Raw genomic sequence first — 20,403 nt, 5'->3', positions numbered from 1 at the left:
CAAAGAATTTTCAGAAATATTAAATCGTTCCCTTAATTGATTAAAAGAAGGAAATTGTCCTTCCTCAAAACAGTCCTGCAATATCTTTATACCCTTAGAATCCCAACTCTTTAAATGATTATTGAACATTGAAAAAGGAATAAGCTGATTATTATATAATGGGATTAAAATTGATAATTTACCTTTTGATCCTAAAACCTTATTTCTTCTAGTTCATACCTTTAACAAATGTTTTAATACCGGCATATTATATTCCCGCAACAAATTCATATTCCATCGAAATATAAATTGATGCACCTCAACTTCAGAAATACAAGCCATCTCCACTTTCGCCCAACTTGGAGGTTCGTCCAAGTCCATCAATCTACTAATAAATTTCAACTGAGCTGCTTCATAATAATTTTGACAATGAGGTAATTGTAGTCCGCCTAACGCATATTTCCATGCAAGTTTATGCAATGCTACCTTTGGTAATTTACTTTTCCATAAGAATTCCCTCACAACTTTATTTAGATCCTGAAAAAAAACCCTTTGAAAGGGAACATGGTATTGATTGAAATAAATATTGGATTCGAGGAAAAATATTCATCTTAATACAATTTACTCGACCAATTAAAGTTAACGGAAGGTCTTTCCATTTAATTAAATCTGCTTTAATTTTTTTAATAAAGAAACTTAACTTGTATAATGATTGATAATCAGCATTTACAGTTATTCCTAAATATTTAATTTTATCAGACAATTTCAATTTTATAATATTTTTATACTCTGAATAATCACCCTCTCCAACTGGCAAAATTTCACTCTTTTCTCAATTAACTTTATATCCAGATAATTTTCCAAATTGTAATAAACATTCCTGCAAATGTAACAATGACTGTTTTGGTCTGTCAAGTATATCAAAACATCATCTGGAAATAGATTAATCTTGTATTCCACATCCATAACTCTCATCCCTCTTATCTTTTCATTCTGTCTTATTGTCTGAGCTAATGGTTCAATAGCCAATGCAAACAAGGCTGGTGACAATTGTCACCCTTGCTGGGTCGAATGTGTCAATTTAAATAGTAAGGAAACTTGACCATTTGTCACCACCCTAGCAATTGGGTTTGTATATAAAGCTTTAACCCAACCAATAATCCTGGATAATGTTGCAAGTTGCACTCTGATGATCTGAGATTCCAGTTATCATGTGACGAGTCTGTTGAAGGTCAGAGGTGCTGACTCCATATGGCTTTCCAGGAACCTTTCATGTTGACAGTGGTAAACTTAGTAGTCATAATACCATGGCTGAGGTTTAAGAACTCATGTTGATGAAAGGCATTTCCTGATATTTGTCTACCATAAATTTTACTTGCCACTTCGTAGTCCATTTTTGAATGTTGCCCTGGTCTTTGTGTCATGTTGGAACAGAGACTCTCTTCATTGAATAATTGTGACAATAATTGAACATTATGCAATCATCAGTAACATGTCTACATCTAATTTAATCATAGAGGTTAATCGCTCAAGATAGGTGGACTAGGACTCTTTTAAGAAACTTGCACCAGTTTCTGGCACTGAGATAACAGACACCCATTAAACATATATTTCTCTTCCAATTTAGAAATTTCCCATGTCGTACTCAAGGATGCTCTCATTTTCATGTACTATTCTTGTTATTATTTTAGTTTTGATGGTAATGTGGTAAGATGGTTATAATGTGTATGTTTCCACTATGATGCTGTCCTAAAACACAGAATTTCATGACAATAAATTCTGATTCTGAATTATGTTGGGATCATTTGGGAGTGGACAATCAATATTGGCTTTCCCAGTGACACCTATGAATAAAATAAACATTCAGATTTTTGAATAGCAGTATAATTTCTTGCTGTTTTAATGATTATTTTTGTTTTTCTTCACAAAGTGAGTTGCATTGTGTTTCCTCTCATTTTATTCCATCTGCCTTTTTTGGCTATTCACTTGTTTTTATCATTTTGAAGACACTGTCCTCTCAACTTAATGCCCAACTATCATTAGATTTCAGCAAACTTGTATACTATACATTTGGTCTTTTTATCCATAAGATATTTGAGCAGAAGCAGGCCATTTTGGCCATCTGTTTCGTTGATCTGTTCTCTCACTCAGCCCCTCTCCCCTCCCCTGCCGCCTTTCCTTAATGCTTGATACCCTGACTATTCAGATATTTCTTCTATTACGAGTCCAGAGGACCCCAAAACCCAGCAGCAATAAAAATTCACCAAGACAAATGGTTACTTTAACAGAAGTTGCTTATAATTGTCTTTAAACATAAAAACAGGATCAAACTTATTACAATTAGTTTAATGTGTATATGTTCAGGCAAGTTCTTTGCTTTAATAGTCCAATCATTCATTTCTCACTCCTCCAAGTTCACTGGTATCAGGCAATTCTTATACTGTGCACAGAATTTAACATTTATGAATTTTCACTAACTCTGTTTCTTAAAGATAATTGATTACCACTCAGAAAAGTTTCGTTGGTTTCAGAGAAATTTGTCACTCGTTGGACACTCATGCCCTCCGATCGGCCACTTCATTGTCTTGCCGAAGAAACTTGCCCCATCATGGGTTTTCCAAATGATAACCTCTTCTTCCAGTTTGACCACAGAGTTCCTTTTGTTTACCTTATTTCAGGTGAAACACTCGAGCCAGCCATTTCCTCTTGTAAGGACTACAAAGTTTTTCAGCAGGCTGAACTCGAGACTCACAGCCCGTCATCCAAATGGGGTTTTCAATTGGCTTCTAGCCTGTTGTGTTACAGCCTCCAAAAACCACTGCAAAACTCTGTTTTCTCTCTCTCTCAGAGAAAGCCTGTTTGGTCTTTTCCTCTCTCTGCTTGCAAAACCACATGACTCATCTAAGAACAGCAAACTGCAAGCAGACAGATTTCCAGCACAGGAATCAGTTTCTGCCTGGCCATTTGTTGCTTTAAAGTCAATAGTCCATTTACTTCACAGCTTCAGTCCAATTAACACCTACTTGTGAAGTCTCCTTAAGCATTCTTCAAAGTTTCTGCAAAGTCACTGTGAACATAAAGTCTCTATTTCAGCAAAGCTTTTGCATTTTAAATGAGGTGTCTTTTATGAAATAATGTTTCTCCCATCCAACCCCCCTCACCCACTAAACATTCAACATATACATTACAATAAACCCATTAAACAATGTCATCACACAATGAAAATAAATAAGAAAATTGTATCATCTACTTTTACACACTGGGTCAGTTCATTTCATCTTCTCATTCTATCATTTTAGGGGGTGGAGGTCTGTGGTAGGCCCCCTCTGTTGTGTTCCATGTACAGTTCCCAAATTTGTTCAAATAATGTGACTTTATTTTTTAAATTATATGTTATTTTTTCCAATGGAATACATTTATTCATTTCTATGTACCATTGCTGTATGCTTAGGCTCTCTTCTGATTTCCAAGTTGACATTATACATTTTTTTGCTACAGCTAAGGCTATCATAATAAATATTTTTTGTGCTTCATCCAGTTTGAGGCCTAATTCTTTACTTTTTGCATTACTTAGAAGAAAGATCTCTGGATTTTTTGGTATGTTGCTTTTTGTGATTTTATTTAATACCTGATTTAGATCTTCCCAAAACTTTTCCACTTTTTCACATGCCCAAATTGCATGTACTGTTGTTCCTGTTTCCTTCTTACAGCGAAAACATCTATCTGATACTGTTGGGTCCCATTTATTTATCTTTTGGGACGTGATATATAGCCTGTGTAACCAATTATATTGTATCATGCATAACCTCGTGTTTATTGTATTTCTCATAGTTCTGGAGCATAGCTTTTCCCATGTTTCATTCTTTATCTTTATGTTTAGATCTTGTTCCCACTTTTGTTTGGGTTCACAGCTTATTTCATCATTCTCTTTCCCTTGCAGTTTGCTGTACATGTTTGTTATAAATCTTTTAATTATCATTGTGTCTGTAATCACATATTCAAAGCTGCTTTTTTCTGGTAATCTCAGCCTGGTTCCCAATTTGTCCTTTCAGTAGGTTTTCAGTTGGTGGTATGCAAACATTGTACCATGAGTTATTCCATATTTGTACTTCATTTGTTCAAATGATAATAAATTATTTCCCAAAAAATAATTTTCTATTCTTTTGATCCCTTTTCGCTCCCATTCTCTAAAGGAAAGGTTATTTATTGTGAAAGGGATTAGTTGATTTTGCATCAATAATAATTTTGGTAGTTGGTAATTTGTTTTTTTTCCTTTCTAGTGAATCTTCTTCCAAATGTTGAGCAGATGGTGCAGTACTGGTGAACTTCTATATTGCACCAGTTTTTCATCCCACTTATAAAGTAACTGTTCTGGTACCTTCTCCCCTATTTTATCTTGCTCTAACCTGGTCCAATCTGGTTTTTCCCTTGTTTGATAAAAATCTGATAGATATCTTAATTGTGCTGCTCGATAATAATTCTTAAAGTTTGGTAGCTGTAAGCCCCCTAGTTTGTACCATTCTGTTAATTTATCTAGTGCTATCCTTGGTTTCCCCCCTTTCCATAAGAATTTCCTTATTATTTTCTTTAGCTCATTGAAAAATTTCTCTGTTTAGGGAATTGGTAATGATTGAAATAAGTATTGTATCCTTGGGAAGATATTCATTTTAATGCAATTTACTCTTCCTATCAGTGTTAGTGGTAAATCTTTCCAATGTTCTAAGTCATCTTGTAATTTCTTCATTAATGTCTGATAATTTAATTTGTATAGATGGCCTAGATTATTAACTAGTCTAATACCTAGGTATCGGATTGCTTGTGTTTGCCATTTAAATGGTGATTCTTTCTTAAACTTTGTGAAATCCGCATTATTCATTGGCATTGTTTCACTTTTATTTGCGTTGATCTTTTACCCCGATATTTCTCCATATTCCTTCAATTTCTTAAGTAATTCTTTCATTGATAATTATGGTTCTGTTAAGTATACTATGATGTCATCTCCAAATAGACTGATTTTATATTCCTTCTCTTTTTTTTAATCCCTTTTATTTTCTGTTCTTATCAGTTTTACCAAGGGTTCTATAGCTAAAGCGAACAGTGAGGGAAATAGTGGACAACCCTGCCTAGTTGACCTGCTTAATTAAAATTGGTTCGATTATATATCCATTTACTGTCACCTTCGCCAATGGTCCCTTATATAATGCTTTAATCCAATTAATATATTTCTCTGGTAGGTTGAACCTCTGTAGTACTTTGAATAAATAATTCCATTCTACCCTGCCAAAGGCTTTCTCTGCGTCTAAAGCAACCGCCACTGTTGGCGTCTGATTTCCTTGTACTGCATGGATTAATTTAATGAGCTTACAGATATTGTCCGTTGTTCGTCTTTTCTTAGAAAATCCAGTTTGATCTAGTTTTACTATTTTTGTTACACAGTTGGCCAATCTGTTTGCTAATAGTTTTGCTATTATCTTATCATCTGAATTAAGTTGAGATATTGGTCTATACGATGCTGGTGTTAGTGGATCTTTCCCCGTCTTTGGTATTACTGTAATTATTGCTGTTTTACATGAATCTGGCATGTTTTGTGTTTCTTCATTCTGGTTCATTACTTCCAGGAGAGGAGGAATTAATAAGTCTTTAAATGTTTTATAGAATTCTATTGGGAGTCCGTCCTCTCCAGGCATTTTATTGTTCGGTAGCTTTTTAAATATATCCCGTATTTTCTCTATTTCAAATGGTTTTATCAATTTGTTTTGCTCCTCTTCTTGTAATTTCAGTAGTTCAATTTTAGCTAGAAACTCATCTATTTTGTCTTCTTTCCCTTCATTCTCAGTTCGGTATAATTGTTCATAGAATTCCTTGAAGTTTTAATTGATCTCTGTTGGGTTATATGTAATTTGTTTGTCCTTTTTCCTTGATGCCAATACAGTTCTTTTAGCTTGTTCTGTTTTAAGTTGCCAATCTAGTATTTTGTGCATTTTTTCTCCTAGCTCATAATAGTTCTGTTTTATCTTCATTATGTTCTTCTCCACCTTATATGTTTGTAGTGTTTCGTATTTTATTTTTTTGTCCTCCAATTCTCTTCTTTTTGTAGTATCTTCCCTTGTTACTAGTTCTTTTTCTATACGTACTATTTCCCTTTCCAGGTGTTCTATTTCCCAATTGTAGTCCTTCTTCATCTTAGTTACATAACTTATTATCTGCCCTCTGATGAAGGCTTTCATTGCATCCCATAAGATAAATTTATCTTTCACTGATTCCGTATTTATTTCAAACTACACTTTAATTTGGCGCTCAATAAATTCTCTAAAATCCTGTCTTTTAAGTAGCATAGAATTTAATCTCCATCTATACATTCTTGGTGGGATGTCCTCCAGCTCTATTGCTAATAACAGGGGTGAGTGATCCGATAATAATCTCGCTTTATATTCCATTTTCCTAACTCTCTATTGGATATGGGCTGACAGCAGGAACAGGTCAATCCTTGAGTATGTTTTGTGTTTACTCAAATAATATGAGTATTCCTTCTTCTTTGGGTGTTGTCTCCTCCATATATCCAAAAATTGCATTTCCTGCAATGATTTAACCATAAATTTGGCTACTTTGTTCTTTCTGCCAGTTTGATCCATCTTTGAATCCAAATTAATGTTAAAGTCCCCTCCTATCAATATATTCCCCTGCGTATCTACAATCTTCAAAAAAAATCTTGCATAAACTTTTGATCCTCTTCATTAGGTGCATAAATATTGACCAAATTCCAGAATTCTGAATATATCTGACATTTTATCATTACGTATCTCCCTGCTGGATCTATTATTTCCTCCTCTATTTTGATTGGTACATTTTTATTGATTAATATAGCTACACCTCTGGCTTTTGAGTTATATGATGCTGCTGTTACGTGCCCTACCCAGTCTCTCCTTAATTTGTTATGTTCCATTTCAGTTAGATGTGTTTCCTGCACGAATGCTATATCTATTTTTTCTTTTATTTTTCAGTAAATTTAATAGCCTCTTCCTTTTGATTTGGTTATGTATTCCGTTAATATTTATAGTCACATAGTTCAACATGGCCATTTCATACTTTGTTTACATCTCATTTCCGCTTCCTCACCACCACTTTTCCCCTTTTCCCCATTTCCATTTCTCAGTTTTCTTTTTTTGAATGCACTGTATGACAACACTTCTAAAACATAAAATATTTGAACCATTCCCACATCTAAAATTCTCTTAACCCCAAGTGTCCCCCCCCCCCCCCCCCCCACCCTCTGAGTCGCCCCTTGTGCCAGGCAACCACAACTCCCCTCTTCATTTGGACTGCGAACCGGTTCGCAAGTGTCAACTGATTTCGCAGTGACTGTTATTCTCTCCCACACAACCCCCTCCATAAAAGACTTTTCACATTACAACAAAGCTCCCCCTCTTTTTCTTAAATATTATTTAATTATTTATTATTAAATTTTTTTAACCCCTCCTCTTCCCTTTCCCTTACTTCCCTTTTTTCCCTCCTTTAGTTGTTACTTACACATTATTTTTACTTCTTTATATGTAGTTTGTCGTCGTTCTTTGTTCTTGTTACATCTCTTCATCTCTATTTTTGTCTTGCAGGCGTTCTGCAAATTCTCATGCTTTCTCTGGATCCGAGAACAGTCTGTTTTGCTGCCCCGGGATAACTATTTTAAGCACCGCTGGATATCTTAACATAAATTTATAGCCTTTCTTCCATAGGATTGATTTTGCTGCGTTAAACTCCTTTCTCTTTTTCAGGAGCTCAAAACTTATGTCTGGGTAGAATTTTTTTTTTTACCTTTGTATTCCAGTAGTATTTTGTCTTCTCTCATTTTATTCATCGCCTTCTCCAATTTATTTTCTCTTGTTGTGTATCTCAGAAATTTTACTAAAACGGATCTTGGCTTTTGTTGTGACTGTGGTTTTGGGGCTAATGTTCTGTGTGTCCTTTCTATTTCCATTCCTTCCTGCATTTCTGGCATTCCCAGGACCTTTGGGATCCATTCTTTTATAAATTCTTTCATATCTTTGCCTTCTTCATCTTCCTTGAGGCCCACTATCTTTATATTGTTTCGTCTACTATAGTTTCCCATTATATCCATCTTCTGAGCTATCAACTCTTGTCCTTTAACTTTTTTGTCACTTCCAATTTTCTTTTTAAGTCGTTCAGTTCCATTTCTACCACCATTACACGTTCTTCCACATTTTCTATTCTTTTCCCTCCATCTGTTTTGACCAGCTCTATTCTACTCACTTTTTCTTCTGTACTTTTCATTTCACTAAATTCAAGTGTCAGCCATTTAATGCTTTCATTTGTTCTTGAATTTTTTTTTTAATTTATGTACTGTCCATTCATTTTACCTTCTATTCCTCTGTGCAGAGTTTGGTGTTCTTCTTCTTCTTCTGTGTCTGCTCTGGGTTTGTGTCTTCTATTTCTCTTCCTTGTATCTGTGTCTCTTCAGACTTTCTTGTTGAGCTGTTTGTCTCATTTTGTTGGGTATTTTTTTTTCCATGGTGTCTTGATGTTGGTCCTCTTCTTCTGGGCTGGTTATCTGTTGTGTCTCTAGTTTCCCTTTTTCTTTCTCACCCCTCCCGTTCCCGTTGCTTTCTTTATCTTCCAGCTGGGAGCCCTCCTGGAGTTTCACTCCACAGCTGGTCCCCCCTCCTGTCGGTGTTGTCGTTGTCATGCGCAGTTGCGCACCCCTGTTTGGCTCCATGAGCCATTTTTGCAGTCATGCGGTTAGTGGGTCGTGATCCTGCAGGGTCTCCACTAACCTCGGGGAATGGGCTCTTTCCACGGCGGGTCCCAACTTTTTTGTGCAGGTAAGGCCTTCACCTTTCTCTTCCGGCGTCTTTCTTTCTTCTTTTCTTCCCGTTGTTTTTCTCTTTTCTTTCTTAGGAGCCATTTTCTCCACACCTTTATTTTTTATTTGTTGTGATTTGTGTGTCTGGGGCTTTGCTTTTTCTTCACTTTTTTCCTTCTTTTCTATTCTCCTACTGGCCACTACTCCAACACGTGACTCCTCCACCAATTGGACTTGTTCAGGATAAATCGTCACACAAACAAGGAACTTCCTTGAGTAATATGTTTTTGACTGATTAAGGAAAGTGGCATTTCTGGGCTTGATTCTAGAAATTGAACCAGGCCATGAGAGCAAACATCAATGGTAGAACGGAACAGCAAATGGTTTTGAAAACCTATGGAACATATTGATAATGTAGAAATGGGTATGGACTCAATTTGCAGAATTGTAACCACTAAGTGATTTTTGTGAAATCTTTATTTATATATTAGTTCATCCTGCTCATTACATCCTCAATAACATTGTTTTATTTGATTTCTTTTTACCATCAAATGCTCAAGGAATATGTTTTTTTTTTAAATCTTCACAGTAATAGAAATTTTCTTATTCATAATTGGTCATACCATGAGACGCTTAATTAATGCAATACTTTGTCTTGAGATAAAGTACCTGCTTAAACTAAGGCATTGAGTAATTGAAATACCGTACATTGATTTGTTACCTATCACTTTGTCATGCAGTCCAATTACAGAAATCAGATTAATAATCAGGATGTAATATCTGCTTTTGTGTACTTGTTTTAGTTGCCTGTTAATTTAAGTAAAACAAAGTTTTTTTGGTGTGTTTTGAAAAAAAATCATAATTTCTCATATTTTAACTTCAGGTTGAAATCTGCAAGAGATGTTGTTTCACGTACTGGACACGCGATGGCTTTAGGTTCTCTTTACAGGTACCTGGGAGGAACTAGTTCATGCCAACATTTAAACGCCTGTGTCAGTATCCTTCATACTTTGTCACAAGATAACACCTCCCCTGAAGTTCAGGTATTTTTAAAAAATCTTTTCAAGATTCAAATTTTAATATTTAACCAGAGCTCCATTTAAAGTTTTAACAAAGATTCATTCAATGATATGAATCTATTCTCAGCTGTCTGCAGCAGTCTTATGAAAAGTTTGCACATTATTTATATACATGGTTTTCATTTAGTCTTTAAATATATTTCAAACTGTTATGCATTCTCTTCTAAGTTGTTGTACTTTGGAATTCTGAAGTAGTGATTATATGCAAATATTTGTTGTAAATATTCAATGTTAAGGTTGAACATTTACTGAATATTTAAATGGTTGCAATAAAACGTTGGAATACATTTATTTCTAACCTATATTTATCACACAACGGTTGAATCTGTGAAATTGTATCCAGGAAGGTTTAATATTTTTGCCTAGTTGGTTTCAGGAAATGGAATTATGGACCAAATTTGTATATCAAGCCAATTACCAAACACATCAAATATAATTGCATTTAGAAAGTAATTTTACTGCAGCCCAAAATCAGATTTTACCCATTTGTGTAATGTGGAGCATTAAATTAAATAATTTAAATAGCTTTGTCTTGATTTTTAACTTGTTATTTTGAACCTTGAAATTTATATTTTTGACTTGAGTGTCAAGGAAAGTTTTGGGTTCCAGCAGTATAAGCTAGCTGAACAGATTTTTCCTTGTACAAATGCCAGAATCTGAGTACCTTGTCTCTAAGCTTCAATCATCGATTCTCCAAGATTTGATTAAGCCTACTTTTGCCTTGAATTGGCAAACTTAATTGAAAATTAGAATTGTAGTGGTTGAAGTCGAGCATAGTTTTTGGCAGTGCTTGAAGTCGAAAATACTCTTTGACAGTGCCGAGCTCTGTGTTTAACGGTATATAAGATCCACAAACATATAAATCCCCTCCCCCATCCCCATTTTAGCAGAGAATATTAAATTTTTTTTAGTGTATTTGCAGGTAAGCATTTAAATTTTTGACAAAACATGCAACTAGGGCAACAGGAAAAATCGTATAAAATAATAAAACTGTGGGGGACGTGGCCATAAAGGTCTTAGAAAAGTACTAAATAGACAGTGAAAACTAGAAAATCGAGATTTTTTTCATCAAAAATGGATAAAACAAGCACGAAGAAACCAAGGCATCCGAGAACAAAGATTGAACAAGCTCCTATTCAACCAGGAATATCGGATGAAAGTCTGAAAGGGAGCGGTAAAAAATGGTGATGGGACCGGCAAAACCAGGTAAAACTGGGGATTTGGGTCAAGAATTGAGTATCATCCTGGGAAAAAAAAGAGAATTTCAGTAACCGAATCATGTGTTTAAATGGTGATGAGTGATGTGAGGGAGAAAATGACCAAAATAAAAGAGGTTGTTGGAGACCTGATGGAGAGAATGGGTCGAGCAGAGATTGAACTGACGAAAGCACATGAAAAACTTGAGGCTTTGGTGGAAAAAAGCCAAAGAATGGGAGTCGGATAAACATAGACAAAATTGACAATATGGAGAACTTTAGTCGACGGAATAATGTCCAAATTATTGGACTGAAGGAAGGAATCAAGGAATTCATTTTTCAAAAATGGATCCCAAAGTGTTGAGAGAAGATAAATTTGGAGAAAAATTGCATGTTGAGAGAGCTCACTGAACATTTGAACCCAGAAGAGCCAGTGATCAGAGACCAAGCCTCGTTCTGGTGAGACTTTTAAGCAACCAAGAACGGGAAATCATTTTGGGAGCATCATATTGATTACTCTAAGCAGAATAATGGCTTGCCCAAGGTTGATCATGAAAAGGTACTATTTTTTGAAGACTTTAGCCTAACCTTGATTAAATAAAGATGTGAAAAGACAACTACATGCTAAAATCTTGAAATACTCAATGACCTTGAGGGTCAAAGTAACGATAGGGAACTGGCGATTTTTTTTTTTTTTTTTTTCAAGACCAAGAACAAGACGGGAGACTTTCTGCGAAGTTTGTAAAACAAAAAATATTAAGGTTTTGCCAAGGGAGAAGTTTGTGAAAATATTTATAATGAAACTAAGTAAAAATAGTTTTTAAAATTTTTGTTAAACCATCTTGTATTTATTGTTTAAAAGTAAAGTGTATAGAAATGCTCGCGCAGGGTGGAGACTCCGGTTTTGGTGGAGAATGGCACCTGAAAAGGAGTATAAAAAAAAAAGATGGCGTTAAAAGGAGGGGTTCTTCTTCATCAAGAGATTCCTTGGGCTTTTAAAGAGTCATAGATTTTTACTGTTTTTTTAAAAAAGTATATTGTTTTAAGTAAGGATATGGATAGAACATGAAAATTTGTTCATTTTAATGTTAATGGAATTAACAGGTTGATGAAGAGAAAACTGGTCTCAACAACTTATCAAATTAGAACACGCAAAATTAAAAAGATGGGTGGGGCAACTAATATCGTCTTCATTTGGATCAAAAACAAAAGGTGTAGCCATATTAATTAATAAAAATATACCAATAATAATAGAAGAGACATTAACTGACCAAACTGAAGATTTGTAATGGCACACTTCAAAATTTATGCAGAATTATGGATGTTTATGAATATTTATGCCCCAAAGTAAGACTATTAGGTCTTCATATATATTTTTAAAAACCGCAGGGGGAAGATTAAATATATTGATTGGAGGAGATTTCAGTTTTTGTTTAGATCCAATATTGGACAAATTAGCAAGAAAATAACAAGGGCAAACGCTGCAAAAATGACATTATCATTTATGAAGGATTTAAATTTAATTGATGTATGTAAGTGGCTCAAACCCTTAGAAATAAACTATTTGTTTTACTCAAGGGTACATGACTCACATACAAGGATCGACCTATTTTTAATGTCTGTCCATTTACAAAATAGAGTGGTAAAAACTGAGTATTTGGCAAGACTTTTATCAGATCACTCACCATTAACATTAACTATCACGCTAAAGAAAAAGCAAGGAAGTATTTGCAGATGGCATCTTAATGCTACATATTTAAAGAGGAAGGTTTTTAGTGAATTTATTAAGAAACAGATAGAAATATTTCGTGAAAATAATCTTCCTTCCACTGACAATAGTTTTCTAATATGGGATACGCTTAAAGTTTATTTGATGGAACAAATTATTTCTAATACTAATAATCTTAAGAGAAAATATGTGAGAGATTTAGAAGGTCTAGAGAAGAATTTTAAAAAATCAGATATCAGGAACACAAGAAAAATATAGAATATTAGAGAACAAAAAGTTACAATATAACACACTACAAACATACAACAGAAAAAATTATATTAAAAACTAAACAAATATATTAAGAACTAGGAGAACAGGCACACAAAGTGTTGTTTTGGCAGGTTACAGTAACGGCATCATCCAGAATAATAAATGCAATAGAAACAGAAGCTGATACTATAACATATAATCAAAAATAAATAAATAATACGTTTTAGACAATACTATATGAAACTATATAAATCAGAATTAGTCAGAGGTGAAAATGAAATGGAAGAATTTTAACAGACGTTGAACTTCCTAAACTAGAAGAAAAAGAAGATGATGATTTAAATGCACTTTTTACAAGGGAAGAAAAAAAAAGAAAGCTTTAAGTACTTTACAAGCTCATAAGTCCCTGGGGGAAGATGGGTTCCTCCTGAGTCCTATAGACAATTTAAAGATTTGTTGATGCCTCTTTTGATGGATGTGTTAGACCAGGAGGTGGAGACCCAAACCCTCCCGGAAACTTTTTCAACTGCTATAATTACAGTCCTACAGAAGAAAGGTAGAGACCCATTAAAAACCTCATCATACAGACCAATATCACTTCTGAATGTAGACTATAAAATTCTAGCAAAGGCACAAGGTAACAGACTGGGTGAGTATTTACCAAAATTAATACATTCAGATCTGGTGGGATTTGTTAAAGGAAGACATTCTTCATGAGTAGTCACATGATGGAGTAGTGATTGGTTATGGCAAACCAGCCCTTCACAGAGAAAGTTGGGAAAAAAAGGTAGAAAAACAAGGCAGAGAAGAAAAGCATAAAAAAAGTCAGAAGATAAAAAGTATAAGAAGAACTTGAAGATGGCTCCAAAGAAGGAAAAAAAAGTATAATGTCAAGTAAAGAAGAGATAAAGAAATTGCTGGAGAAAAAAGAGGGAGGTCTTACCAGTGTCCGGGAGCGGGGAGCTCTCTCCAAGTGGATGGCCCGATTGGTGAATCCGGTGAGTGGGCAGCTGGGCGGAGACGTCTCCTGGGGAGGTCTTGAAAGTTGGCTTGCAGAACCTGAAAATGAAATGCCATTGCGCATGTACGACTCCTCGCACATGCACGACTCCTCGCACATGCACGGTATGCATTGTAGTGAGGACACCAGTGGGAGCGGACGCCAACAGTAAGACGCTGAATCGACAATGGGAGAGGCCGCAGAGAATTCACCGATAGAAACAGGATCAACACGAAGCCAAGAAATGGAGCTAGAGAAAGAAGATCAAGAGGAAGATAAAGACTTTCAAGAAAAAATACAAGGTTAAAATAAACAGAAGCAGATGATTGAAAAAGAAAACTTTGACGGTCAAACGAAGATTCTAATGGAAACAATAATGACTGAGCTCAGTGCTATTTTTAAACAAAAACCATGCAAGAGACTGATGTAGAAATGCAAAAATTGGAGAATGAGACATGAGAAAGCGAAGTGATGAAGTGGAAGATAGAGTGATAGGCATGGAAATGGAGGTGAATGAGTTAGCAGAAAATTGGAAGATAGAGATAAGGAGATAAGGAAGACACAGCATTTATTGGCCCAAAAAATTGACATTTTAGAGAATTTCAGCAGACTAATAAAATGATGGATCCCACAGATCTTGGGAGAGGAAGAACTCCAAGAGGAAATAGAAATTGAAAGAGCCCACAGAACATTGGCACCAAAGCCACAATAGAAACCGTGATCCATACTAATAAAACTAACTATGATATACAACGAGAGAAAATATTGGAACTGGCGATGAAAAGAGTGAAAGAAAATAAAGAACCATTGGAGTACAATGGGAAAAAATATTTTTTATCCCGATATTAGCTTTGAACTTTTAAAGAAGCGAAAGGAGTTTAATTTAGCAAAAACTGTACTCTGCAAAAAAGGGTTATAACTGTGTTACAGCATCCAGCAGTGTTGAAGGTGTTCATCCCTGGTGGGCAAAATAGACTGTTTTCAGATCCAGAAGAAGCTCGTCGCTTTGCAGACCAATTACCAAATAAGCAAGAAGAAGAGTAAAGGAAATACTAAAAGGACTGTTAAGATAATGTATATAAATAAGTTGGAATGTTAATAGTTTGAGTACAGATGCTTAAGGGGGAAAAAAGAGATTTTTAAAAAAGAAAGGCTTTGTTATATTTTTAAGAATAATATATAGTGATTTCTCTGGGGGAGGGCTAGGAAAGGGGAAGATCTGCCCACTGCGAAATCTGTTGACATTTGCAGCACATACCGTAACCCACGTAGAAAAGGGAGTTGTACGTGGTACAATATTTTCATACTATCCATTGAAAACTTAATTTAAAAGATAAGTTGGGAATTGAGAGTAGCTGCTATGAATACTTAATTAGACACTGTGATATTTAAAACAAAACTGCAAACATGTACAGCACATTGCAATACAAGGGAAATGATGAAGCAATATATAGATCGAAACAAGGCTGGGGAAAAGATTTAAATGTACGAATAAAGAATGAAACATGGAAGGAACTTTGCGCAGGGACCATGAGTAATACAATAAATACTCGGTTTCGTATGATACAATGCAATTGGCTACATACATTATATATTACAGCTCAAAAGTTAAAAGATTGGAATCCAACAATATCGGACAGATGCTTCCATTGTAAACAGGAACAACATTAAATGCAATTTGGACATGTACAAAAGTGAAAAATTTTTGTGAGGGTTTAAACCTAATATTAAATAGAATTACAAAAAAAAAATAGGATACCAAAAGATCCAAAAATCTTCATGTTAAATAACATAAAAGACAAAGAATTAGGCTTAAAATTAGACAGGGCTCAAAAGAGATTTATTATTTTTGTTCTTGCAGTAGCAAAAAAGTGCAAAATTATAACTTGGAAAACAGAAGCAACCATTAGAGAATTTAACAATGATACATAGAAATGAACAATTGAATTCCATTAGGAAAAAAATACCTACAATCTATAAGACAATTATACTTGAACAAATTTGTAATATACTCTATGTCAGACCTCCATCTCTTAAAGTGATAAGATACAAGTACAAAAATATTTTAATATGAAATTTTGAATGACACGATTTATTTCTTTTCTTTTGTGTTCTATTGTTTTTTTTCCTCTCTTTTCTTGCTTTATGTTATAGGGGTGAGGAGGGTTGGGAGGAAGGGGGAAAAAAGTCACTGTATATTTTAATGATGAATATTTGTATATATTGTCTTTGATATGGTTTACGGTGAAGTATTAAATAAAAAAATATTTAAAAAAAGAAAGACCTTCTTCAAATAGTCTAGGTAGATTATTCAATATAATACATATGGCAAAATCAAGGTTGAATCCAAACAAAACTATTTTTTCAGATGCAGAAAGGGCATTTGACTGACTAGAATGGTTTTCCTTATCTAAAAGTTGGAAACATTTGGTGTAGATAGAAAATTTATAAATTGTATAAAAACTCTTTATCATAAGCCACAAGCTAAAATTATAACTAATAACCAAATGTCATCTCTTTTTCCCTTGGGCAGATCGAGTAGACAGGGGTGGCCCCTATCACCAGCATTATTCATAATAAGTATTGAACCTGTGGCATAGATTATAAGAAGAGATCCGGATAATAAGGGCTTAAAAGTTGGACAGGAAGAACATAAAATTAGTTTATTTGCTGATGAGCTATTATATATGTCTGATCAAGCTGATTCACTGATAAGATTACAAACAATATGAGAAAAATATGGAAGAATATCAGAATATAAAATAAAATGGATAAAAATGAGATAATGCCATTGCAGAACTTTGATTATTGAAAGATACCAAAAAGGTAGTAGATTTAAATGAAAGAAAGATGGAATTAAATACTTAGGAATAGTGACTGATAATAATTTACAGAATTAATACAAGCTTAATTATTCCCCACTATTAGAAAAAAATAGAAAATGATGTACAGAAATGGAAAGATCTGCTGATTACATGAATAGGAAGGGTAAATTGTATAAAAATGAAGGTAATGCCAAGACTACAGTCTCTCTTTCAATCGTCTAACTAAAATTTTCCTTAAATTATTGCATAAGACAATTCCTATAGAATAACAAAGTACCAAGAATTGCAATAGAAAAGTTAACATGGGACTATAAATTGGGAGGACTTAGACTTCTGGATTTTAAGAAGTACTATCTATCAGCACAAGCAGGTTTTTAATGATCTTTCTTTGAAGAAAACAGTTCCCTTTCGGGAATTTGAATGGGACTATATTTAATAAGAGTAGACAATCAAGGACTTTATTTAAAAGTAGAATGTTGTCAATAACAAAAAAACAGATAATCCTATATTAATACACGATTAGAATATGGCAAGAAATAAATGAATGTATCGTGGCAGGGGGTGGGGGGAAGCAGGTGTATCACTGAGGACACCATTATGTAAAAATATACTACTGCCTATGAATCTGAGTAATAAAATATTGAATTCATGGTAACACAAAAGAGCAAGATATGTTGATGATTATATGGAAGGATCGCTTTTGTCTTTTTAATAATTCAGAAATAAGTGTAGAGCAGCTAATAGGACATTCTTTTGCTTTCTCCAGCTAAGATGGTTCTCAGTGGAAAGATGGGGACCAAACTTGGCCTCACCTGAAATTAGTGAGATGGAACAAACAATTTGGCTGGGAACACATCTAAATTTATATCTAAGATGTACTTTGCTCTTCAAAACTAAAGTGCAAAACCAGGTTTACAGAGATTGAGAGAGAGATGGGAATCAGATTTAGGAGTTGCAATAATGGAAAGATGCTCCTCTGATTGGTGTTTGGATAGCATGACATTAATTATAAATGCAAGATACGCATTAGTACAATATAATTTTCTACACCAATTATACCTCACACCACAGAAACTACATGGATCAAAATCGGAAATATCAGAGATGTGTTTTAGATTTGGAATAGAAATAGGAACATTTGTACAAGTCTGTAGTTGTGTGTGAAGGTGAGACCTTTCTGGCAGGATATTACTGAAATACTAACAAGGATAATGGGTGGCCTTCACTGACTACCCAGAGCTTTATCTTTTGGGCAACTTTATTGAAATATGCACAAAGCTAAATTCCAAATTTAATTTATTAAAATAGCTTTAGCTGTGGCTAAGAAATGTGTTGCGATTATTTGGAAATCTGACTTCCCTCTGCAGATAGCACAATGGAAGACAGAGATGAACAGTTGTATACCCATGGAGGAAAATCACATGCAATCTAAATGGAGAATTTATAAAAATATGGCAATCATATTTAGAATATATAGGGGCCCAAATATAACTTAAAAAAAGGTGCTACTATTATTAAAAATATGTCACTTCCCCCAATTAAGACATTTTTTAAACTCAACTGTAAACCCTGACAATGTATGGATTTATACTGTGAAGGGGGTGGGGATGGAAGGGATTTTGTTTTGTAAGAAAAAGTTTTTATTTATATAAACATATATATATATATACATATGTGTGTGTGTATATATACATATATATGCACACACACACAAAAAATGCTGTCATTTACAAGAGAAAATAAAAGCAGCTTAGCTATAGCAGAATGTAGAAACTCACACAGCTGTGGAATGGAGGGACATTTCACTCTTCCTGTTGGTGTGATGTCATGGTTTGAATCTCCCATCCATTTGTTCCAGTGTTCTTGTATGCTGTTTTTAAATGGCTTGTTTACACACACATCCAAAGGCTTCAATTGGCTGATCAGACCACTAGGAATGACAGCTTCCTGGGTTTTCAGTTCTACTGTCTTCTTTTTAACAGCTTCAGTCTGTGTGCCCCAAACTCATCCCAGAGCAGAAGTGAAGGTTTTCTTAAGAGTCCACCGGGATGCCTTCCCCATATTTTCTTTAACCATGAATTAATTCCAGTTTTGTCCATCCAGCCTTTTGGATAAACATGAACAAATGCATCTTTTGGCTGAGCTAAAAATGGCAGTGGTTTTGTGCCATCAGCACAACAGGGCTAGAAATACTATGTCGTTTCATGACTGGTGGTTTTTAATGTGATGGCTTTAGCTCCTTTAACACTCTTGTTGGATGGTATATGGAATGTTACTCGAACTTTATCCATGTTCCCAATTTGGCCCAATTCAAAACAAGGCCTTTTTTGTGCATTTATTACAAATTCATGAAATTCTAATACTTTGTCTTCATTATCCACTAGCATTTTATGTGCAACAGATGTGTTGGGCTGTCAAGGGATTGGGGTGGTGGGGTTGGTGTCAGGGCTGGTGGTGGGCTTTCAAGAGGGACCGGGCATTGGAATCAGTGTTGGGGCTGGTGGCAGACTGTCAGGAGGGAGCGGCCGATCAAATCGGTGTTGGGGCTGGTGGTGGGTTGCTGGGAGGGAGCGGGCAGTGGAATCGGTGAAGGGCTCTCAGGGGGAAGCAGGGCAGTGTGGTCAGTGTTGAGGCTGGTGGCAGGCTTTTGGGAGGGAGTGGGTGGTGGAATCGTTGTTGGGGCTGGTGGCGGGTTGTTGGGGGTTGCGGGGCTGCGGGACCAGTGCAGTGACCAACAGTGGGCTGCCAGGAGAGTCTCCCAACAGCCCACCATCAGCCCTGACACTGATCCCACTGCCCCGCTCCCCCCAACAGTCTGTCACCAGCCCCGACACAGATTCCACTGCCTGCTTCCCCCCCAACAGCCCACGACCAATCTCACTGATCCCACCTCCTGTCCCCTCCCCTGACAGCCCACCACTAGCCCCTAGCAATAGATGGCGAGCCATGCAGCAACACTGATCACTGTTGGCATTACTCACCATTATCACCCTAATTTCAACTTCGCTTATAAGACTCGGGGATATTTTTGAGCAATTTTTTGCAGGAAAAAGTGGGTCTTCTCTGTCATCAAATACATAATGAAGTGCTGAATGTATGATCTAAAATGTAAAAGTTGGCATGATTTCAGGGGATGTAGTTTCAATATATTGTTCAGTTGGTACTAATAAGCTCAGTTATAACTCCATTACCCCCACTTCAGCCCCTGGCCACCATGAACAAACAGGGAAAAAAAGTAATTTAATTTACCTATTGTTGACAGAAGGGGGTGGCAAAGTGTAGGAATTCCTCGAGTCGATCTCCCTTGCAAATAGATTGCCCTTTCTTGAAGAAAATGTAATCCTTTGAGAGTTTCAACTGCTGAGCTGGGAAGGAAGAAGAGAGAGCAATTGTGATAGAGGATTCAACAATTTTGGGGACAGACTGGCAGTTTCTGTGGTTATAGTCATCTCCAAGATGTCCTGTTTCCTCCCAAGTGCCATGGAATTATTGAACATTACAACACAGAACCAGGTCCTTCAGCCCATC

General features: G+C 35.4%; 1 protein-coding gene across 3 annotated transcripts in view; it reads left to right on the top strand.

Annotated features, from left to right (window-relative positions):
• Positions 1-20,403, top strand: part of heatr5a (HEAT repeat containing 5a) — a 157,103-nt gene that overhangs the window by 67,877 nt on the left and 68,823 nt on the right. For all 3 annotated transcript variants that reach the window (XM_069916719.1, XM_069916718.1, XM_069916720.1), the window contains exon 19: positions 9,678-9,837. In XM_069916719.1, the coding sequence (XP_069772820.1) occupies positions 9,678-9,837 (160 nt within the window). The remainder of the gene's footprint in view (positions 1-9,677; positions 9,838-20,403) is intronic.

The sequence above is a fragment of the Narcine bancroftii genome, chromosome 2 (assembly GCF_036971445.1).
Source record: "Narcine bancroftii isolate sNarBan1 chromosome 2, sNarBan1.hap1, whole genome shotgun sequence".
NCBI lineage: Eukaryota > Metazoa > Chordata > Chondrichthyes > Torpediniformes > Narcinidae > Narcine > Narcine bancroftii.
Note: the sequence above shows the minus strand (reverse complement) of the source record. Positions and strands in the feature narration are given on the sequence as shown.